The sequence below is a fragment of the Scomber scombrus genome, chromosome 19 (assembly GCF_963691925.1).
Source record: "Scomber scombrus chromosome 19, fScoSco1.1, whole genome shotgun sequence".
NCBI lineage: Eukaryota > Metazoa > Chordata > Actinopteri > Scombriformes > Scombridae > Scomber > Scomber scombrus.
The window spans coordinates 24,265,195-24,288,052 of NC_084988.1; the positions used below are offsets into that span (position 1 = coordinate 24,265,195).

The following is a 22,858-nucleotide window of genomic DNA, read 5'->3' on the forward strand; positions in this document are numbered from 1 at the left end:
AGATCGGAGACATCACCAATTTTGTGTAAAGGTACTACTGAGGTGTTCAAAGCAGTCTGAAGCTGGTTATTTTGGCTCACAGAGATTACTTCTGCATATGTTGACCTCATTATTTGATACCTTGACCACTTTTAATATGAGCATCCAACTTTGTAACATTATACTGTGAAAATAAGGAAAAGCATTAGAGAACCCCTTTAAATAAAAGACCAGAGGAAACGCAATAGGGATTAAAAGCTTCAACCGAGGATGATCAATCAGAAATATGATTAGATACTTGTTTGATTTGTAGTAGGAAATATGACCATGATTATTCTTGAGAGATGCTAAGGGGTTCCAGAATTTAGTGGAACTATCACAAACAGAGAGAGCTGACTGATAATAATTTGATTTAGTGTTTCTAATCATACTGGTACAGATGTTTCTTTGTTGCTTGAGGTTAACCCAATCCTCAGGGGTGCCATTGGATGAAGCCTTGGACCAGGCTTTGTCTCCATTGTGGATGTAATTGGAGAATTGTGGGGAGAACCAAGGACTGTATCTGTTTTTAAAATCTGTTTTTATTTAAAAGATTGAGAAAAGTTTTCCAGTGCCATAAGAAGCTCAGGAATAGAGAAGGTATTATCAATGTTAGAGATGGACTCAACATTTAAAAAATCCTGAAGATTAAAATGCTCAATATTTCTTGTGGTGATGATTTGAGATTGATTTTAGGGATCATGGTGTCTCTAACACAGGTGCCAGAACAATTATCACTAATGTCAAGTGCAAAAACTGCAGAGGCATGGTATTTGTGTGGTCTGTCAGCCAGTATCAATTAATGTGGAGTTAAGAGGATTTCTGAAATTCGATCTGTTGAGCTTAAATAGATGTTCCAGCCACTGCTCTATAAATTTGTTGGAGCTGTCAGAGAGCCAATCCATGTTAAGATCTCTCATTATTATTAAATCAGAGGAGGCATACAGTGAATAAAGCTGTGCAATGATCTCTAAATCATCAAAATATGCTGAGACGGGCAATACATACCAGCAATGGTCATGTGCATGTCAAAACATACTCATATTTCTTGAAACTTAGAGGAGAACTTAGAACATCTTGAACTTAGAAGAAAGAGAGTGAATCAAATAGGTTTTGCACATTGCCGTTGCAGGTTTTTAATATGACAGGTTGTAAAAATGCAGTTGAAAATGCAAACATATCTGACTAATGAACAACATTCAGCGCTGCAATCACCACCTTTATAGTGCCTGCATGGGCCATCAGAAAGCACTTCCACCAGCCTGGACTTTTTAAGGAGCAGAAACAAAGGGCCAAAAAGTAAATTTAGACACCAGTTCCTGTGGGTGAAAAGTTGTGCATGGGATCTAAAAAGGTTCCTGATCCCCCGCGGAAATCCCTTTGGTGGAAATTGGCTGTATACCTCACAGGTGTGAATGTGAGTGTGGAGGATGGCTCTATGTGTTTTGCACATATAATCATTTGTAAGGTTTGTGAAAACAGAGTTTAGTGTTCATTTGTCATTTCAGATTTGTAAGCTTGCGCATTTTAAATTTGAATCAATAAACTCTGTATTAGATTATACTCATGTGCTTGCAGGCTTAATTAAATAAATAACTCAACATTTGGGGAAATATTCTTTACTTCCTTTCTGAGATAGAGATGAAAAGAATTACACCAATCTCTACTTAGAGAAAAGTAGTCTAATTTAATTAATATTTCCCAATATGTTGAACCTTTTTTGCTGTTTGAACGGTCTGAAGGTTTCAGCCTGTACACTTCTGCAAGTAAGTACATTCAATTCCATGTCATCAAACTGTGAGGGGGGACAAATATCAAATCTTTGTGAATTTTTTATTATTCCATATAGAGTATTTACCCATAACAATGTGATGAAATGATGTTAAATTATGTATGTCATCATTTGCCTTGCTGTTGGCCCACATGATGTGTGTGGGTAGTGGTTGATTCATGTTGGCAAACGGAAGTGCATGCTGAGGGCCAAATCTAAATGTGAGAGTGGAAACCACACACTTTGGGCACAAACCAGCACTGTGCATGTCAGGAACTGGAGCTGTGATCTGTCCATGTCTTTCACCCAGTGTGTCTTCATGCATAAGCCCACAGGGAGTCTGAGACAGAAAATGCATGGACACACAGTGGGATGAATGACACGTCTGGTTTGTTTCATTCCAGCTCTTTTGACAGAACACTAAATATACACACAACAAGGCCGTTCAGCCTTCCAACCAGAGTCTGATTAGTTACCGTTACTGCAGTTGTACACCCACAATCTACAAATACTAACTACTGTAGGCAGATGAAATGTTCTTGAGAAAGCGGCTCTTCAAACTCCATCTGGGAAACCAGCCTCAGCTGTTTACATCTCTGTCTTCTCAGCAGCATTCTTCATAACACAGTCTTCTGGAAGACTGTTTTACTCATTTAACCTCAACCCTGAGACCCAGGCAGCTGCAGTGTTTATTACATGCAGAACCTTCTTTTACTTCTGACACAAAGAAGTTAATTTGGGAAGACAGTTCAGATCAATTTTTGTCAAACTAGATTACCTTTTGGTTGTCAAGCACACAGCACATTCATATCATAAATGTAATGATTCCTAACTTATGTGCAGCCACGTGTCCTCTCTCTGAAAAGACACTAAAAAAAGAAATAGTTGGGCTTGTGAGTCATGACTTTGCTATGTGATGTTGTACAATGTTCATGTTTTCTGAAGCTCAATATTAAGTCTGACCACTGTTGCAGTTCACTGCTAATGTACATACATGCCAATCACAGTTACCTACTGTGGACAGTTGTATCTGTTAAATGTATAAGGTTATTATAATAAGTATCCAGCTTAGAGTTTAGCTTAGTATAGTTTAGTAGAGTAGAGTTGAGTTGAGTTGCATTGAGCTGAGCTGAGCTGAGTAGAGTAGAGTAGAGTTGAGTTAAGTTGAATATATATTTGGGAATCATCTTAACACTCTACAGCCATGCTAGCAGCTCTGTGATGCTGTATATTGGCACAGTGGTGCTAGATGCTAATTCTAGCATGCTCCTAACATTGCTGAAGTTTAGTAAGTATAATGACCACCACCTTAGTTTAGCACTAAACGCACAGCTGGCATTGCTGCAATGGCAATTCAATTCATCAGGTTTAAAAATTACAGTGCTGAAATTAAGCCACAGACATTGCAGTTACATGGCATGCACATTAAGTAGACTACCAGAGCACATTTTAATTTTCCATAGACATTAAAGTTTTGAACTGATGATGGTACTAGATAAATAAAATCAGGTGAACATGTATGTCTCTATCAAATGTTAGGGCAGTCCATCCAATAGATCATTATTACACGTAAAGCAAAATTATAGAGGAAAAGACAGGGGATCAACAAAGTCAGTATTACATTTTATGTCAATCCATCAAATAGCTGTTGAGATATTTCTGGACCAAAGTGGTGAACAGAGAGACCGACCAACAGAGTGACTGCTAACATGGCTACAAATACACACCAAGTCAGTGGAAATACAGTTGATCTACATTACACTGAATGTGAACAGGAATAATAAACATTTCAATCAAAACTGTAATTTCTCAAATATTGTACAACAATGTTTAATCATTTTTGAGTCTGAATAGATAAAAAAATTCACAATCAAATTCATCTTAATTAGCTGCATCATAAGCATCCATTTAATTGAATCACTGTAACTTCCAGTAGTTATCCTTTTTTTCTGAATTATTGCTCAGTTTCATCATATTGTGCGACAGATATTTCAGTTTCTTCTATTGTGGGTGAAAAGTTTGCTTTTAAGAACTGACACAATGCCAAATAAGCATTCTTCAGTTTTTTCTAACATTGAAAAGTTGCTCATGAGATCAAAGTTCCAATTTTTTTATACCCACGGACCACAAATTAAAACAATAAAAAGTGGTGGTTTCCAAAAGCAGAAAAACTGTTAATTAATCCAGCACATACCTGTGTTTGGGTCCCAGTATTTTTCCAATGCTACAAGAAAATGCCAAAACAGAACTGTGTATGATCTGTTTTGCTTTATCTTGTCAGATTTATAGATCTGAAGATCAAAGTCATATATGACAATTTAGAGTTAGGATCCAAATTGTAAAGCAGTGCTTGGAATGTGTTCAGTTCAACTATCTCTGCATCCCCGAGGGCCTCCACATCATTAGTGTGTCCACAATATGTCTTTGTATTGTTAAGATGTGTTATATTTAGAAGAAACTCTGTGGAAAGCAGCTGTGTGCTAATTAATGCCTTTAATCCATCTCTAGAGTTTAATACATATATACACACACATACATAGAGACAAAGGCTGAAATCACTGTGTGGAATTTGAAAGTATAATTCTTTATTTCTTTCCTGCTGTAATGTTCAATCATGCTGCTCCTAAGCCTGAGGACGCCTCACAGAGAAAAGCATTGATTTGTAGTGGATAAATGGAGCCTCGCAAACCTTAATTCTGTTCTCTTTCAGATACATTGCAGCATCCTTCACCTTTCCTGATTCTATTATGGCCTGACTGTCACGCCCTTTAGCCATATCCTCATTGTGGGAAACATCCAATGAATTTATATGAGTCTAGCAGTGAGAGTTTAAATGATGACGTGAATCACCACTTTAAGAAAGAAAAACTACTCTGTAAAACTATGTTGTAGATAACAGTATTATTAGAACAATTCTCAGTGGAATATTTCTTCTCTTCTAAACTGATTTTGGTGAATACTTTCATGAAAACTTTGATGATTGCACAACAGGCAGCATTTTCTTTCCAGTTCAAACCGTGGCCGGCAAAAAGCAAAAATGGCTTACACCCTTGTGTGTGCATCCAATCAGATATATAAATCACCGTGGACATCATTTCCCGCACATAAACTGGTATTCATAAATGAAGAATGTGTGTTTAGATTGTGCAAAGCTCAGGCATAGTTCAGACCAGGCGTGTGCATGTTGTTGTGCCAGCAGTGTCTGATATGATGAGGTGGAGATGGAAATATGAAGCAATGATAAATCTTAGCCAATTTCACTGACTGTGTTATCATTCTTGCAGCCTGATTGATCTATGAAATATGAATCAATCATTCTAAAGCACAAATAAACACACACAGACCTTTGCACCATCCTCAGGGAAGGCGACACATTGCTGAATTTAGTGTGAATGCAAAGCTTCATCCTGTCTACTGTGGCCTTTCTGCTCTGCTGTGTGTGTATGTCAGTCAAACAGAACACAGAGAGCAGAGGAGCAGCAACCAGCACCGAAAGGTGGAGAAGCAGAGGAAACACTACACTAAAGCACATAAAAACATAGTAATGTAACTGACCTCACAGCTGCACTGGCACGTGGTCTGTCATCATAACTACTTTTGTTGGACGATATATTGTCTCAGAAATAATCGTGATAAACAAAATTATTGTCATTTGAATATCATTTTATACCACTGATATATTGATAATATAATAACATAATAATACAAGGGGGGTGGGGGTGGGATTGGAGTGCACTTGTGTAAAAACACAGACTGTCATTATGGTTGGGGACAGAGTTATTTACCTTTAATTCTTCTGCAGTCTCCACTCAGGACGTACACAGTGAGGAATGGAGGACACTACTTGCTTAGCCAATGTGACATGAATAGCCTCTTAGCTGCTAATGTGAAGTGTGGCAATAATGAGGTCAAAAAAATGATCAAGGTCATGTCCATGTATTATATGATAAGTCCATATATAGACACAATAATGTTAATAATTACTTTATTGTACGATAAGTCAATAATTATTGTGACAGGCCTACCTGCAAGCTGTTATTGGCTAAAGCCTTCACACCCACTATCCAAAGGTTGATGCTCAGAAACACAACAAAATAGTTAGAAATGGGGGGTATAATATATCTATAATATATTTAGGAATTAGGAAAATCCCACATAGTATGCCTTTAACGATGATCAGCAACATTGCACCTTTTCTTTGTTGACTCTTTCCACTGACATACAGCTGATTAAGTGCATGTGTATGGTTGACTTTGGGAGTAGAAATGAGGCTCATGCATGTTGTACCTGCTTCCACAATGATTGAGATGAATAAAAACGAACCATGTATACACACGGCTTTATGACAGCTGACAAAAACAATGTGTATGCATTGATGTGTTGATGTCTGAGTGAAGGAGAGAACTGCCAGTCATCAGTTGTACTGTCAAATGCTACATCTGCCTTAAGCAAACTAGTGAGTTCTAAACAACACAAGGTGACGCTTAGTCAGACAGGATATCAACAATAACTTGTTCTCGCATCATCTGCTACTTCCTGTCTGTCAGCAACAACACAATGATGCATCTACACCATTATAAACTTAATTTTTTAATACTTTTATTCTTGTAGAAATCAAAAATAGCATCAGAGCTCTGATTTCTTCATTGCTGAGCAGCAAAGAGCAGAGGAGATAGCTTTACTTGAATCTACTGGTAGTCATGGAAAAGACACACATAATTGAGGAAACAAACTTTCAACCACTGGCACATTGATTATGTTTGTGTGTGTGTCTGCTTGAGTTTACATTTACGGTAATTGGCTTCAGTCATCTTACTGATAAGTATTCCTTATTAACACTTTCACAGATGGAGAATCGTGCTTCTTCTTAAAAACACAGCTGTGAATGGTCATTAAGGCTTATGAGCAGCTGAGCCAGCAGTGACCTCCACTAGTTGGGTTATGATGTCAGAGTGTGTGGGGTGGAAGGTCAAACCGTCAACCTCCATGGCCAAGTGAGCAGTTTTCCCACTTCGAATTCCAAAACGCACCAGAGTGGACAGAATAGACTCCTCCTAGAGTAGAGGAGGAGAGTGAGACATACAGAGAGGCAGAGAGAGAGAGAGAGAGAGAGAGAGAGAGAGAGAGAGAGAGAGAGAGAGAGAGAGAGAGAGAGAGAGAGAGAGAGAGAGAGAGAGAGAGAGAGTCAGCAGAAAAATCACACCTTTATGATCCTTTATGAAAATGAAGAGTAAGTGAGAAAGCAATGATTCCTGGAAAGATGTGTGTGTCCTCACAACTTTAAAGGTCAATGTGTGGGTTAAGAAATGGTTTTAAGTTTAAAGTTAGAATTAGGTTAAGGGTAAGGGTTTGGTTTGGGCAAGGTTAAGGTAAGGTGCTAGAGAATGCATTATGTCAATGAGTGTCCTCACAAGGATATATAGACAAACGTGTGTGTGTGTCTCACCTTGTCCACAGATGGCAGGTTATTAGTCCAGTCCTGGAGCTGTTCTTGAGGGTGTGTGTGTTCCAGTCCCAGTCCTTTCTTTAGATATCGCTGGTGGGAGGGGCAGGTGTGAAGCAGGTAGAGCCCACAGGCCACAGCGTATCCTCCCCAGTTAGAGACGCCTGAAGGAGGGTGGGAAGGAGGGAGGGAGGAGGTTAGAGTGGGGGAACACAGACAAATGCAAGACCCTGAGCTTTCCTACAAGGTGTTCTTAAGGTTCTCAATGTGACCATGTATTTTTGCCAATTTTTGTTAGTGCAGCCTTTTTTGCAGGATTTTTAATAATTGTAATAAATAACACAAAATGTATTGACAGACTAATGTGTGTGAAAGGAAATGAAAGTTTGGTGAGAGCTAAAAAATTGTGCATGCTGATAACAAACACATGAAGTTTTAGTCCTTAGTTCCTTTTTTAACCAAAGCTTAATGATATAATGTCCTCCACAGACACAGTCAGGTGATTTAGGAACTTAAATGGTCCAACTTTTACACTGCAACTAGTTTCCTCATCCTTGTATCAGAGAGGAATGCATCACTGGGACAGAAAACTGAGTGAATTCCTGATTATTTCCTCTTTCTGGCTTCACTTCTGCATGTCTGCCGATAAGATGACCAAACAGTTCAAAGTTTAAAATGTGCAGACGCCTTTTTAACACTTTGGTTTCCTGACGTGGACTTTCTCAAACTGCGTACAGTGAGGTTGGAGAAACCCCTCACTGCAAGTTTCACTTCTCTCATAGTGTGTGTTAACTACGAATGTACAGTGTGTCTATGATTGTTACATACCAGCAGTGATGGCGTAGTCAGCAGGAACAACACAGGCTATGAGACTCCCGTTGGGCATCAGGCTCTTCACCCTCTCCTTCAGTTTACCCATCCCCAACTCATTACCACCATCACCGATTCCTACAGAGACACAGAGAAGCAAGTAGAAATGTTCATCTGTTTCTCTTTTCATTCAGCTTAAAATAAATCAATCTGTATTTAAACATGTTATGTTATAGGCAACAGGAGAACAAAGCCAATGACATGCCAATATTAATTTTTCTTTCTGCATACTTCCATAGTACTTAATAATATATATTTATATAATTACCAGTTTTATGCATGTTGAAGGCAATGACACAACTATTTGGGAACCAGTGCTGTATCCGCCTCTCCAGTCACATTAAATCAGAATTCAAAATAATAATATGGGATTTTACTCCATCCGTGTATGATGTTTTAAGAAAATAAATAAATATGTCTGATCCCACAGACAGGTGGAGAGGGATTGTAGGAAGTTAGCATGGGTTGTATTTATGTATCCTGAGACACTACCTTTACTGAAGTAGGCCATTTTAACAGGTGTTCATGTGATTACATTTTAAATAGTGAGTCAGTTATCAATATATTCTTTATTTTCCAGATTTTGGACAGCACAGGCCTTGATGTTTAGTCTTCATTTCAATGTCTGGGACATTATTTCTTTATATCTTATATTTTCTATTATTTTCCATAGGTGTGTATCAAACATCCCAATGGAAGTGTGTATATAATAAAAGAAAATAGGAGGAAAAAGTAACAACAAACAAGACCTAACCCTAACCCTAAACCCCCAAGTGAAAGTAGGTTTGAGAGGAGATTGAACATGAAACACAGGACTATGAAGCTCTTAATGATCAGGCTCCATCATATCTTAAAGAGCTTATAGTACCTTATGTACCTACCAGAACACTGCGCTCCCAGCATGCAGGCTTACTTGTGGTTCCTAGAATCTCTAAAAGTAGAATGGGAGGCAGAGCCTTCAGTTATCAGGCCCCTCTCCTATGGAACCATCTCCCAGATTGGGTCCACTATAGGCTTAGACTGCCGGGGGACTCCCATGGTGCACTGAGCTCCTCTCTCCTCCTCCCTCTCTCTCTCTATCCATCCATCTATATCCATTAACATTCATGTACTACTAATGCATTCAATAACCGGAACCTCTTCTGTAGACGTCGGGATGATAGAGTCCTGTCCCGGAGCTTCTAACTTCAATGTTGATTTTCAATGTGCTTCTCTCTCCTATTCTTCCTCTCTCTCCTCTCTACCCCAACTGGTCGAGGCAGATGGCCGCCCACTTTGAGCCTGGTTCTGAGGTTTCTTCACGCTAAAATTGAGTTTTTTCTTGAACCTGTCGCCAAGTGCTTGCTCATGTGGGAATGTTGGATCTCTTTAAAACTAAACCGTATACGGTTTAGACCTGCTCTATGTGTAAAGTGCCTTGAGATGACTTTGTTGTGATTTGGCGCTGTACAAATAAAGATTGATTGATTGAGATTGATTGAATAAGAAAAAGAGAAAATACAGAAAAATCTGGAAACTTTGAAAAACCTATGGACCCATGGCACACAGGAAGCAGATTTTAAAATATGAAATAAAATCAAAGTTGATATTTTAAAAATTCATTTATTTAATTATTTTCTATGAATGTTTCTATGAATTTCAAATGACCATAATATACTGTAATCATTTAAATTTGTACTGTAAATATTGTTATTGATTTACTCTTACTAATAGCTGTATTAATTCAATGTTATGATGTTGTATCACTGCTTGACACACCTAATCACGTAATAAAAAATGTTGTCATCACTATGTAGCAAGATGTACATGTGCAAGATGTATAAAATTAAATGATGACAATAAATAAAGTATTAAATATAATAAAAATTAAAAATAAGAGAAAATGTACTGAGCAAAGTAACATTAGTAACTACTATTAACTAACTCCACCTGATGATATTTTTTTCTATTTGCCCACTGCAGCATTAAAAAAAAAAAGTATTACGTTATTAGAGCAATGATTCAAACAAACATTGGCTGCCAAATACTGTTCTCCAGTGCTCAAATTAAGTTCTCATAGAGAAAAAAAGTTATTTTGTTTGACGTGACTGAATTTTGCAGATTCATCTACAAGTGCAGAGTGTGTAGACTACCTGTAGTAGAAATTCCTGCGATATCTTTGGCAATAATAAACAAATCATCAATAGGATCCACCAGATGTTTGATGTTGACTGCTCTCATGTTGTAGTAATTTCCATCCTCAGCTCGTCCACTGCGCTCTATCGCCACAAGGTGGTCATACCTGGTATTAACATCATAAACACATGATAAATTCATAATCTATGCAGTATGATGTTTTTTGTTTTACATATTATTGAAACAAATTCATCTTGGCCTTTGCAATAACACCAGCTGCTTGTCTTCGTTAGCTTAGCAGAAAATCAGTTCTGTAAACAGGCTATAAGTAGTTTAGTTTGTCATCAGCCTTACTGCTGATACATATCATGGTTCAGCTGACCTGGGCTTTCTGGGGTCTCCATGGTGACACAGAAAGTGCAGTGCAGAGTCTGGGCCGCTGTCTTCAAAGGTGACCAGTGGAATTTTAGTTTTCAGCACACCTGAGAATGGAATTACAGATATTATCATTCTCTGTGAAAGTGACACTAACCAGTGTACTATGAAGAGCAGTGAAGCAGTAAACTCTTTCTCACCTTTCCTCACTGCTTCATCAATAATAGCCTTGTTCATCTCCAGAGCTCTCTTGTCTGTTATCATCGTCACTTTCTTCCCCAGGGATAGGAGCATGGTTGCCATGGCAATGGCTCCAGGTGGGCCGTCTGTCTCGTCCGGAGGGCTAAAGGAGACACACTTTTATGTTTTCCTTTATGTTTTCCAGGGATAGTTCAGCCCCACAGTAGTGTGTGACACTGCTTTCTGTTTTAGTTATCTCTGGTGCCTGGTAAACCACGTCAGACTCATGGATGATGGACGATGTGGTGTCCATCGGATAAGGCTGTCAGGCATCGCCGATGGACCAACCCTAGCTAGTATGTGTACATGGATTATGGTAGTGTTTGGCGAAAAAACATCTTTTTGGCCAAGTAACTAGTGAGAGTTTCAGAAGAACTAGAGTAATTATAACTGTGTGTGAAGTGTATGTGTATTTACCTGTGCATGTAGTGTGTGGGGAAGCCAGTTGTTATGGCAACAGACGAGGAGTGGGAGAGTGCCAGACAGGAGCGTAGAAGTTCATCCTGAACAAATAAAGCTTTGATCCCTCGTTGACCTGTTTGACAGAAAGTGACAAACTTAAATCCCTCTGCTGCCGACATGGTGCTCACTGCATGATGAGGTGGAGGACTTAGTGGGTCCCCAGATGTGACAGGATCACCCAACCCTTCATTATTTCTCAACACCTTATAATAATCATAATGACCCTCAGAATGTAAGTTCAAGTTCAAGTTGAAAAACAAAACATCTAGAAAGAGAGTTTGATTTGATAATATATTAAATTCTTCATTAGATTCTGGAAAAATTTAAAATATAATTCAGAGAATAATGCATTTCTGCTAGCTGTCTGTCCTGTGTTCATACACAGCACTGGCTCTGTAAATGGGAAACAAACAAAGTGTTTCCTATGCAAGCCACACAACAATATTCCAGCCAATCAGCAGGGAGCATTTGTGCACGTGCACAGGTAAGGAGGAAGTCATCAGAGCAGCTATCAATGTGAGGACATGACATTCTCCTTTCTCCAGCACCTGTTGAATGGTGGGAGAGGGCTGGTAAACTGCAGGAGAGAGAAGCAGTAGCCAATTTACATAGAAAGTGTTTTCTCAAGGAACAGATACGTTTTCATTTTATTAAATGTATAAATCCACACTGAACCCCAGACTGTCCCCTGCATTTCTTTACATTCCAAATCTGTTTCTGGTGTGTTTGGAAACTATTTGGGTTCAGTACATTTCTGCTGTCAGCCAGTCTGGTGAAGCAGTTTGTCCCTCAGCTCTGCAGGACCCGCAGCTGACAGAAGGCTACTTCGCTGGACAGAAACGCTGAAAGCATGTCGAGTAAGAAGTGAGGAGACTGCAGAGAGGCAGATCATTTTTCCTCGGCTCATGATAAATCATGAGTGGAACTCTAGAGCTGAATCGCTGCTATGGATTCCACCATATATTTATTTTGATTGTTGCCTTGGCAATGCGCATCCACGAATTTGGGGGGCAAAGCTTCGGAAGGAGCAGGAAAAGAGGGGTGTATTTGTTTGCATGTTTAGTTCAAATATTAACAATCTCACTCCAGAATGACCGAGAGGAGTACATCTATAAATGTGTTTTAATACTCTCCCTGTATTTTAAAGGACAAATTAACAACATGGCTGTGGTGGATCATCTAATAAGATCTGGCTAAAAATAGTCATAACAAGCTGTTTGGATCCCTGCTTTCCATTAATTTCTTAGGAGGAACACTGAATCCTTCACATGGAACAAGTATAGGTGGTGAGGGACAGATGAGTGATGTTAGTGGGCAAAGTTTCAATCAGAAGGTTTGTTGTGTAATTAATGTGAATACAAGTAGATTGCAGCCTATTATTTTACTACTGAAATGTGAGGATGCATCAAACATTTCACATGTGAACCCACATGAAAAAAGCAATGGAAATAAGCAGGAAACTGCATATGTATTGACAAGTAGTGGATCTGCACCCAAGGGATTAACTGAGTGTGTTTACCTGGGTCCTCTCCAATAATCGTCTCCAGCTGCCTGATCGTTACCACAGCCTTCTGAGATGCCAGGCTGTAGAACAAGGGATTGTGAGATACAAGGAAGCTGAGGGGGGTCAGCTCAGGACTGAGGTTCGTGGCTAGAGGGTCCACACTGTCAGACGGAGGGGATACAGGGGAAGAAGGGGCAGAATCTGGGAGGTCAGTCAGGAACATGCAGCCTGGTGAGTGACTGAATGCCAAAGAAGGTTCTGGAAAGAGACAGAACATGACGCTGGTCAAATCACTTAACTGTATCTCAAGTAAAAGATCAGCTCAAACTTCAATCATGGAGTCTACACAGTTTCAAATCATAATGCTCACTGCTGCTGAGTATTGCCTCTATAGCAGTCACTCCACAGGCCCAGAAAACTGTGACATCCCCAGGCTGCAGCTCAACTGGCTCCCCATACTCTGGTCTGGACAGGTCTTGTATGCCTAGGAGAGCTACACACATACACACAGAAAATACCAACCTTTACATGTACTGGTGAATTAAAGTGATCATCCTGTGTACAATATATATGTCTGTTTGTATATGTATGTTTACCTGGGTCTCCTATATGTATAGGAGCTCCATGTGCTAGTGGATTGAGGTGAGTAACCTCCGCTGCTGCATCCAGCAGTTCAGCTGGAATAGGACGCATAGTGACCACTAGAGGGCAGCTGAACACTCCTGCTGGAACACAGGGAACTGCAGTCTGCAGAAACATACACACACACGTATTGCTGAGTTCAATATGAAATGTTGATCAAAAGTGACAAAGACCATGAAGCCAAGACATAAAAAAGGGTGGTATATTTGACTGAAAATGTAAAGCTATATACATGGAATAAATGAATGCACTCAACCTTTATTCATATTTTTGTGAATGACAGCAGTTCCAAAGAGATCATCCCTCTTCATGCTCTATAAAGCTGCTTCAAGAACATGAGCAAACCTACTGTAGCTATCTACAGCTACTATACATCCCATCATTCCTCTTTTCAAAATAGGTACATTGAAGCAACAAGGAGGGAAAAGAAGCATGAGGTAAAAGCAATAGTTCAGCTCCAATTTCTAATTCATGATAATCATACAAAGTCGGTGTTACTTTGCTAAACAAACAGGATCTTAGAAGACATTTGCACCATACCCTGTACATGCTGACATTTCTGCCTTGCTCCACATTCCTAACAGGGACGCCAGCTTTCTTAAGTTTCCCTTCGAAGCCAAAACTGCAGCCCAGATAGAAACACACCATGTCTGACCACTGGTCATCATGCACAGCCGGCTGCTCTGATGATGTCCTGGGGCGGGATAACAAGGAGAGGTGAGAGAGGTAGGGTTACAAATTCAAGTCAATGTATAGTGTGATTTTTAATGTAATGAGTCATAACTGTTGATTACAGACTGAATGGAAATGAAGAGGTCAGAGTCTGGTTTACAATGAAAAACTCATAAGAAATCTACTGTGTAAGCATGATGTTGCATTTGTGAATACACAAAATAAAAAAATAGGGATGTATTGTTTCAGGAGGTAAAACAAAAGGTCATTATAACATGTTCAGTTATAGCCACCAAATTTAAACTATATGTATTTCTTTTCACATGATGGCCTTCAAAAACCTGAAGAGTTATCCAGACTCTAATGCCAACAGCTAGCATTAGGCTGTAGTAGTTTGACATAGGTTGTCGTGGCCGAGCGGTCTAAGGCGATGGACTAGAAATCCTTTGGGGTCTCCCAAAGAACGTTAAAAACCCTCCTTCATCAAAAAAAAGCACTGTCTGATGTAATACTGAGAATTCTCCTGTCTCCCCACCAGCCATGAGAACCGGAGGAACCTCTTGGAAGAGTAGCCAAATCTCTTGAAAAATGAACAGAAAGAATCGGCTCGCTTTCAAGCCAGCCAGTCTTAGAATTGGACTGGACCTGCACTACTGACGCTCCCGCTTCATTATTTTCATTATTTATTTTTTTGCGGTATAGCTTTTGTAGTCATTAATGATACTGCTATTAGTTATAGGTATGTCAAACTACACTGTTCTCTTTTAGGTGTGCCTCCCTCTCCCTCTCCTCGTCCAACTTTAATAATGATACAAAATGCTGACTGGGCACTACAATGCAGCTATTTTTCCCGGCCATCGCAGTTCCGCAGTGTAGTTTTAAAGCAAGCGGCAACCTCCGGGGCTGAAAAGTGAAGCCGATGGGGAAATGCCAAATTGCAGTTCCTCCAATGGCTACTTGAGGCTGGCTCCAAAAGCGAGTCAATACCCATTGACCCTCGCGTTAAAATGCCCCAAATTACGGCAGAAATAAATCCCGCAAAACGGCCTACTTCAAGCCAACAGCTAGCGTTAGGCTCCGCTCCGCCCTCTTGTCCAAATGCGCTCACTTGTGGCTCAGGTTGTATATTGACAATGACAACACACTGTATATTCCAGCTTAGGTCGATCTACATCCTCTTTTTTCATTCTCATCTCTTTTCCTTGCTGTCTTTATTTCTTTTTTAATCGCAGGGGATGTAGCTCAGTGGTAGAGCGCATGCTTTGCATGTATGAGGCCCCGGGTTCAATCCCCGGCATCTCCAGGAGGTTTTATGAAGACGACAAACTTGTAGCCTGTCCTACAGGCACAAAAGACTTCAGAAAAAGGTGCACATAGCTGGCTTATGAGCTGGACGGAACGTTAAGAACGCTCCTTCATCTAAAATAAAGCAAAATGATGAAGTACAGAAATACCTGTTGAATGTTTCTCGCTACGTTAAACAAGCACCATAGTGGTTATTTGGAGGTCATGGTGATGCCACGCCCCTGTGACATGGTTTGCTTGTCTTCTTTTAACCTGTCAGATCTCTATCCAGACAGTCATGCACCAAAACTCAAGAGTAACACTGCCCTTACAAACCCTCTGTGTAGCTGTTTGTGAGGTGATTATATAAATGTTGTACTACAGAGTAGAATAGGTGGAACAACACGTGTGACGTGTGCATTTCACGCCCCAACCACAGGTGCGCCTCACAGTGGTTGTCGTGGCCGAGGGGTTAAGGCGATGGACTAGAAATCCATTGGGGTCTCCCCGCGCAGGTTCGAATCCTGCCGACAACGTCCGCTTATCTTCTTCATGCACTGTCTGATGTAATACTGAGAATTCTCGTGTCTCCCCACCAGCCATGAGAACCGGAGGAACCTCTTGGAAGAGTAGCCAAATCTCTTGAAAAATGAACAGAGAGAATATGCTCGCTTTCAAGCCAGCCAGTCTTAGAATTGGACTGGACCTGCACTACTGACGCTCCCGCAGAGTCCTTTACTTCATTATTTATTTTTTTGCGGTATAGCTTTTGTAGTCATTAATGATACTGCTATTAGTTATAGGTATGTCAAACTACACTGTTCTCTTTTAGGTGTGCCTGCCTCTCCCTCTCCCTCTCCTCTGTTGCTCCTCCTCTCCTCGTCCAACTTTAATAATGATACAAAATGCTGACTGGGCACTACAATGCAGCTCACGCATAGCGATGGTGGTATAGTGGTGAGCATAGCTGCCTTCCAAGCAGTTGACCCGGGTTCGATTCCCGGCCATCGCAGTTCCGCAGTGTAGTTTTAAAGCAAGCGGCAACCTCCGGGGCTGAAAAGTGAAGCCGATGGGGAAATGCCAAATTGCAGTTCCTCCAATGGCTACTTGAGGCTGGCTCCAAAAGCGAGTCAATACCCATTGACCCTCGCGTTAAAATGCCCCAAATTACGGCAGAAATAAATCCCGCAAAACGGCCTACTTCAAGCCAACAGCTAGCGTTAGGCTCCGCTCCGCCCTCTTGTCCAAATGCGCTCACTTGTGGCTCAGGTTGTATATTGACAATGACAACACACTGTATATTCCAGCTTAGGTCGATCTACATCCTCTTTTTTCATTCTCATCTCTTTTCGTTGCTGTCTTTATTTCTTTTTTAATCGCAGGGGATGTAGCTCAGTGGTAGAGCGCATGCTTTGCATGTATGAGGCCCCGGGTTCAATCCCCGGCATCTCCAGGAGGTTTTATGAAGACGACAAACTTGTAGCCTGTCCTACAGGCACAAAAGACTTCAGAAAAAGGTGCACATAGCTGGCTTATGAGCTGGACGGAACGTTAAGAACGCTCCTTCATCTAAAATAAAGCAAAATGATGAAGTACAGAAATACCTGTTGAATGTTTCTCGCTACGTTAAACAAGCACCATAGTGGTTATTTGGAGGTCATGGTGATGCCACGCCCCTGTGACATGGTTGCTTGTCTTCTTTTAACCTGTCAGATCTCTATCCAGACAGTCATGCACCAAAACTCAAGAGTAACACTGCCCTTACAAACCCTCTGTGTAGCTGTTTGTGAGGTGATTATATAAATGTTGTACTACAGAGTAGAATAGGTGGAACAACACGTGTGACGTGTGCATTTCACGCCCCAACCACAGGTGCGCCTCACAGTGGTTGTCGTGGCCGAGCGGTTAAGGCGATGGACTAGAAATCCATTGGGGTCTCCCCGCGCAGGTTCGAATCCTGCCGACAACGTCCGCTTATCTTCTTCATGCACTGTCTGATGTAATACTGAGAATTCTCGTGTCTCCCCACCAGCCATGAGAACCGGAGGAACCTCTTGGAAGAGTAGCCAAATCTCTTGAAAAATGAACAGAGAGAATCTGCTCGCTTTCAAGCCAGCCAGTCTTAGAATTGGACTGGACCTGCACTACTGACGCTCCCGCAGAGTCCTTTACTTCATTATTTATTTTTTTGCGGTATAGCTTTTGTAGTCATTAATGATACTGCTATTAGTTATAGGTATGTCAAACTACACTGTTCTCTTTTAGGTGTGCCTGCCTCTCCCTCTCCCTCTCCTCTGTTGCTCCTCCTCTCCTCGTCCAACTTTAATAATGATACAAAATGCTGACTTGGCACTACAATGCAGCTCACGCATAGCGATGGTGGTATAGTGGTGAGCATAGCTGCCTTCCAAGCAGTTGACCCGGGTTCGATTCCCGGCCATCGCAGTTCCGCAGTGTAGTTTTAAAGCAAGCGGCAACCTCCGGGGCTGAGAAGTGAAGCCGATGGGGAAATGCCAAATTGCAGTTCCTCCAATGGCTGGCTCCAAAAGCGAGTCAATACCCATTGACCCTCGCGTTAAAATGCCCCAAATTACGGCAGAAATAAATCCCGCAAAACGGCCTACTTCAAGCCAACAGCTAGCGTTAGGCTCCGCTCCGCCCTCTTGTCCAAATGCGCTCACTTGTGGCTCAGGTTGTATATTGACAATGACAACACACTGTATATTCCAGCTTAGGTCGATCTACATCCTCTTTTTTCATTCTCATCTCTTTTCGTTGCTGTCTTTATTTCTTTTTTAATCGCAGGGGATGTAGCTCAGTGGTAGAGCGCATGCTTTGCATGTATGAGGCCCCGGGTTCAATCCCCGGCATCTCCAGGAGGTTTTATGAAGACGACAAACTTGTAGCCTGTCCTACAGGCACAAAAGACTTCAGAAAAAGGTGCACATAGCTGGCTTATGAGCTGGACGGAACGTTAAGAACGCTCCTTCATCTAAAATAAAGCAAAATGATGAAGTACAGAAATACCTGTTGAATGTTTCTCGCTACGTTAAACAAGCACCATAGTGGTTATTTGGAGGTCATGGTGATGCCACGCCCCTGTGACATGGTTGCTTGTCTTCTTTTAACCTGTCAGATCTCTATCCAGACAGTCATGCACCAAAACTCAAGAGTAACACTGCCCTTACAAACCCTCTGTGTAGCTGTTTGTGAGGTGATTATATAAATGTTGTACTACAGAGTAGAATAGGTGGAACAACACGTGTGACGTGTGCATTTCACGCCCCAACCACAGGTGCGCCTCACAGTGGTTGTCGTGGCCGAGCGGTTAAGGCGATGGACTAGAAATCCATTGGGGTCTCCCCGCGCAGGTTCGAATCCTGCAGACAACGTCCGCTTATCTTCTTCATGCACTGTCTGATGTAATACTGAGAATTCCCGTGTCTCCCCACCAGCCATGAGAACCGGAGGAACCTCTTGGAAGAGTAGCCAAATCTCTTGAAAAATGAACAGAGAGAATCTGCTCGCTTTCAAGCCAGCCAGTCTTAGAATTGGACTGGACCTGCACTACTGACGCTCCCGCAGAGTCCTTTACTTCATTATTTATTTTTTTGCAGTATAGCTTTTGTAGTCATTAATGATACTGCTATTAGTTATAGGTATGTCAAACTACACTGTTCTCTTTTAGGTGTGCCTGCCTCTCCCTCTCCTCTGTTGCTCGTCCTCTCCTCGTCCAACTTTAATAATGATACAAAATGCTGACTGGGCACTACAATGCAGCTCACGCATAGCGATGGTGGTATAGTGGTGAGCATAGCTGCCTTCCAAGCAGTTGACCCGGGTTCGATTCCCGGCCATCGCAGTTCCGCAGTGTAGTTTTAAAGCAAGCGGCAACCTCCGGGGCTGAAAAGTGAAGCCGATGGGGAAATGCCAAATTGCAGTTCCTCCAATGGCTACTTGAGGCTGGCTCCAAAAGCGAGTCAATACCCATTGACCCTCGCGTTAAAATGCCCCAAATTACGGCAGAAATAAATCCCGCAAAACGGCCTACTTCAAGCCAACAGCTAGCGTTAGGCTCCGCTCCGCCCTCTTGTCCAAATGCGCTCACTTGTGGCTCAGGTTGTATATTGACAATGACAACACACTGTATATTCCAGCTTAGGTCGATCTACATCCTCTTTTTTCATTCTCATCTCTTTTCGTTGCTGTCTTTATTTCTTTTTTAATCGCAGGGGATGTAGCTCAGTGGTAGAGCGCATGCTTTGCATGTATGAGGCCCCGGGTTCAATCCCCGGCATCTCCAGGAGGTTTTATGAAGACGACAAACTTGTAGCCTGTCCTACAGGCACAAAAGACTTCAGAAAAAGGTGCACATAGCTGGCTTATGAGCTGGACGGAACGTTAAGAACGCTCCTTCATCTAAAATAAAGCAAAATGATGAAGTACAGAAATACCTGTTGAATGTTTCTCGCTACGTTAAACAAGCACCATAGTGGTTATTTGGAGGTCATGGTGATGCCACGCCCCTGTGACATGGTTGCTTGTCTTCTTTTAACCTGTCAGATCTCTATCCAGACAGTCATGCACCAAAACTCAAGAGTAACACTGCCCTTACAAACCCTCTGTGTAGCTGTTTGTGAGGTGATTATATAAATGTTGTACTACAGAGTAGAATAGGTGGAACAACACGTGTGACGTGTGCATTTCACGCCCCAACCACAGGTGCGCCTCACAGTGGTTGTCGTGGCCGAGCGGTTAAGGCGATGGACTAGAAATCCATTGGGGTCTCCCCGCGCAGGTTCGAATCCTGCAGACAACGTCCGCTTATCTTCTTCATGCACTGTCTGATGTAATACTGAGAATTCCCGTGTCTCCCCACCAGCCATGAGAACCGGAGGAACCTCTTGGAAGAGTAGCCAAATCTCTTGAAAAATGAACAGAGAGAATCTGCTCGCTTTCAAGCCAGCCAGTCTTAGAATTGGACTGGACCTGCACTACTGACGCTCCCGCAGAGTCCTTTACTTCATTATTTATTTTTTTGCGGTATAGCTTTTGTAGTCATTAATGATACTGCTATTAGTTATAGGTATGTCAAACTACACTGTTCTCTTTTAGGTGTGCCTGCCTCTCCCTCTCCTCTGTTGCTCGTCCTCTCCTCGTCCAACTTTAATAATGATACAAAATGCTGACTGGGCACTACAATGCAGCTCACGCATAGCGATGGTGGTATAGTGGTGAGCATAGCTGCCTTCCAAGCAGTTGACCCGGGTTCGATTCCCGGCCATCGCAGTTCCGCAGTGTAGTTTTAAAGCAAGCGGCAACCTCCGGGGCTGAAAAGTGAAGCCGATGGGGAAATGCCAAATTGCAGTTCCTCCAATGGCTACTTGAGGCTGGCTCCAAAAGCGAGTCAATACCCATTGACCCTCGCGTTAAAATGCCCCAAATTACGGCAGAAATAAATCCCGCAAAACGGCCTACTTCAAGCCAACAGCTAGCGTTAGGCTCCGCTCCGCCCTCTTGTCCAAATGCGCTCACTTGTGGCTCAGGTTGTATATTGACAATGACAACACACTGTATATTCCAGCTTAGGTCGATCTACATCCTCTTTTTTCATTCTCATCTCTTTTCCTTGCTGTCTTTATTTCTTTTTTAATCGCAGGGGATGTAGCTCAGTGGTAGAGCGCATGCTTTGCATGTATGAGGCCCCGGGTTCAATCCCCGGCATCTCCAGGAGGTTTTATGAAGACGACAAACTTGTAGCCTGTCCTACAGGCACAAAAGACTTCAGAAAAAGGTGCACATAGCTGGCTTATGAGCTGGACGGAACGTTAAGAACGCTCCTTCATCTAAAATAAAGCAAAATGATGAAGTACAGAAATACCTGTTGAATGTTTCTCGCTACGTTAAACAAGCACCATAGTGGTTATTTGGAGGTCATGGTGATGCCACGCCCCTGTGACATGGTTGCTTGTCTTCTTTTAACCTGTCAGATCTCTATCCAGACAGTCATGCACCAAAACTCAAGAGTAACACTGCCCTTACAAACCCTCTGTGTAGCTGTTTGTGAGGTGATTATATAAATGTTGTACTACAGAGTAGAATAGGTGGAACAACACGTGTGACGTGTGCATTTCACGCCCCAACCACAGGTGCGCCTCACAGTGGTTGTCGTGGCCGAGCGGTTAAGGCGATGGACTAGAAATCCATTGGGGTCTCCCCGCGCAGGTTCGAATCCTGCCGACAACGTCCGCTTATCTTCTTCATGCACTGTCTGATGTAATACTGAGAATTCTCGTGTCTCCCCACCAGCCATGAGAACCGGAGGAACCTCTTGGAAGAGTAGCCAAATCTCTTGAAAAATGAACAGAGAGAATCTGCTCGCTTTCAAGCCAGCCAGTCTTAGAATTGGACTGGACCTGCACTACTGACGCTCCCGCAGAGTCCTTTACTTCATTATTTATTTTTTTGCGGTATAGCTTTTGTAGTCATTAATGATACTGCTATTAGTTATAGGTATGTCAAACTACACTGTTCTCTTTTAGGTGTGCCTGCCTCTCCCTCTCCCTCTCCTCTGTTGCTCCTCCTCTCCTCGTCCAACTTTAATAATGATACAAAATGCTGACTTGGCACTACAATGCAGCTCACGCATAGCGATGGTGGTATAGTGGTGAGCATAGCTGCCTTCCAAGCAGTTGACCCGGGTTCGATTCCCGGCCATCGCAGTTCCGCAGTGTAGTTTTAAAGCAAGCGGCAACCTCCGGGGCTGAGAAGTGAAGCCGATGGGGAAATGCCAAATTGCAGTTCCTCCAATGGCTGGCTCCAAAAGCGAGTCAATACCCATTGACCCTCGCGTTAAAATGCCCCAAATTACGGCAGAAATAAATCCCGCAAAACGGCCTACTTCAAGCCAACAGCTAGCGTTAGGCTCCGCTCCGCCCTCTTGTCCAAATGCGCTCACTTGTGGCTCAGGTTGTATATTGACAATGACAACACACTGTATATTCCAGCTTAGGTCGATCTACATCCTCTTTTTTCATTCTCATCTCTTTTCGTTGCTGTCTTTATTTCTTTTTTAATCGCAGGGGATGTAGCTCAGTGGTAGAGCGCATGCTTTGCATGTATGAGGCCCCGGGTTCAATCCCCGGCATCTCCAGGAGGTTTTATGAAGACGACAAACTTGTAGCCTGTCCTACAGGCACAAAAGACTTCAGAAAAAGGTGCACATAGCTGGCTTATGAGCTGGACGGAACGTTAAGAACGCTCCTTCATCTAAAATAAAGCAAAATGATGAAGTACAGAAATACCTGTTGAATGTTTCTCGCTACGTTAAACAAGCACCATAGTGGTTATTTGGAGGTCATGGTGATGCCACGCCCCTGTGACATGGTTGCTTGTCTTCTTTTAACCTGTCAGATCTCTATCCAGACAGTCATGCACCAAAACTCAAGAGTAACACTGCCCT

At 42.0% G+C, this 22,858-nt stretch overlaps 1 protein-coding gene and 16 non-coding genes across 17 annotated transcripts in view; 16 read left to right on the forward strand and 1 right to left on the reverse strand.

Moving 5' to 3' along the window:
• Positions 1-6,333: 6,333 nt before the first annotated feature.
• The window catches only part of dglucy (D-glutamate cyclase), a 160,432-nt gene continuing 143,907 nt past the window's right edge, over positions 6,334-22,858 (reverse strand). Inside the window, exons 5-15 of the mRNA XM_062440236.1 lie at positions 13,981-14,134; positions 13,395-13,545; positions 13,169-13,291; positions 12,814-13,056; positions 11,250-11,367; positions 10,793-10,935; positions 10,600-10,699; positions 10,235-10,383; positions 8,061-8,180; positions 7,236-7,396; positions 6,334-6,843 (exon numbers count right to left, since the gene is read on the reverse strand). Of these exons, the coding sequence (XP_062296220.1) occupies positions 6,682-6,843; positions 7,236-7,396; positions 8,061-8,180; positions 10,235-10,383; positions 10,600-10,699; positions 10,793-10,935; positions 11,250-11,367; positions 12,814-13,056; positions 13,169-13,291; positions 13,395-13,545; positions 13,981-14,134 (1,624 nt within the window). The 3' untranslated portion in view covers positions 6,334-6,681. The remainder of the gene's footprint in view (positions 6,844-7,235; positions 7,397-8,060; positions 8,181-10,234; positions 10,384-10,599; positions 10,700-10,792; positions 10,936-11,249; positions 11,368-12,813; positions 13,057-13,168; positions 13,292-13,394; positions 13,546-13,980; positions 14,135-22,858) is intronic.
• trnaa-ugc (transfer RNA alanine (anticodon UGC)) lies at positions 15,344-15,415 on the forward strand. Its single transcript has one exon. It is a non-coding gene; the product is annotated as a tRNA-Ala (tRNA).
• trnas-aga (transfer RNA serine (anticodon AGA)) lies at positions 15,851-15,932 on the forward strand. The gene has a single exon. It is a non-coding gene; the product is annotated as a tRNA-Ser (tRNA).
• Positions 16,337-16,408, forward strand: trnag-ucc (transfer RNA glycine (anticodon UCC)). Its single transcript has one exon. It is a non-coding gene; the product is annotated as a tRNA-Gly (tRNA).
• Positions 16,778-16,849, forward strand: trnaa-ugc (transfer RNA alanine (anticodon UGC)). The gene has a single exon. It is a non-coding gene; the product is annotated as a tRNA-Ala (tRNA).
• trnas-aga (transfer RNA serine (anticodon AGA)) lies at positions 17,284-17,365 on the forward strand. The gene has a single exon. It is a non-coding gene; the product is annotated as a tRNA-Ser (tRNA).
• On the forward strand, positions 17,770-17,841 carry trnag-ucc (transfer RNA glycine (anticodon UCC)). The gene has a single exon. It is a non-coding gene; the product is annotated as a tRNA-Gly (tRNA).
• On the forward strand, positions 18,201-18,272 carry trnaa-ugc (transfer RNA alanine (anticodon UGC)). Its single transcript has one exon. It is a non-coding gene; the product is annotated as a tRNA-Ala (tRNA).
• On the forward strand, positions 18,707-18,788 carry trnas-aga (transfer RNA serine (anticodon AGA)). The gene has a single exon. It is a non-coding gene; the product is annotated as a tRNA-Ser (tRNA).
• On the forward strand, positions 19,187-19,258 carry trnag-ucc (transfer RNA glycine (anticodon UCC)). Its single transcript has one exon. It is a non-coding gene; the product is annotated as a tRNA-Gly (tRNA).
• trnaa-ugc (transfer RNA alanine (anticodon UGC)) lies at positions 19,628-19,699 on the forward strand. Its single transcript has one exon. It is a non-coding gene; the product is annotated as a tRNA-Ala (tRNA).
• On the forward strand, positions 20,134-20,215 carry trnas-aga (transfer RNA serine (anticodon AGA)). The gene has a single exon. It is a non-coding gene; the product is annotated as a tRNA-Ser (tRNA).
• Positions 20,614-20,685, forward strand: trnag-ucc (transfer RNA glycine (anticodon UCC)). Its single transcript has one exon. It is a non-coding gene; the product is annotated as a tRNA-Gly (tRNA).
• trnaa-ugc (transfer RNA alanine (anticodon UGC)) lies at positions 21,055-21,126 on the forward strand. Its single transcript has one exon. It is a non-coding gene; the product is annotated as a tRNA-Ala (tRNA).
• trnas-aga (transfer RNA serine (anticodon AGA)) lies at positions 21,561-21,642 on the forward strand. Its single transcript has one exon. It is a non-coding gene; the product is annotated as a tRNA-Ser (tRNA).
• On the forward strand, positions 22,047-22,118 carry trnag-ucc (transfer RNA glycine (anticodon UCC)). Its single transcript has one exon. It is a non-coding gene; the product is annotated as a tRNA-Gly (tRNA).
• On the forward strand, positions 22,478-22,549 carry trnaa-ugc (transfer RNA alanine (anticodon UGC)). Its single transcript has one exon. It is a non-coding gene; the product is annotated as a tRNA-Ala (tRNA).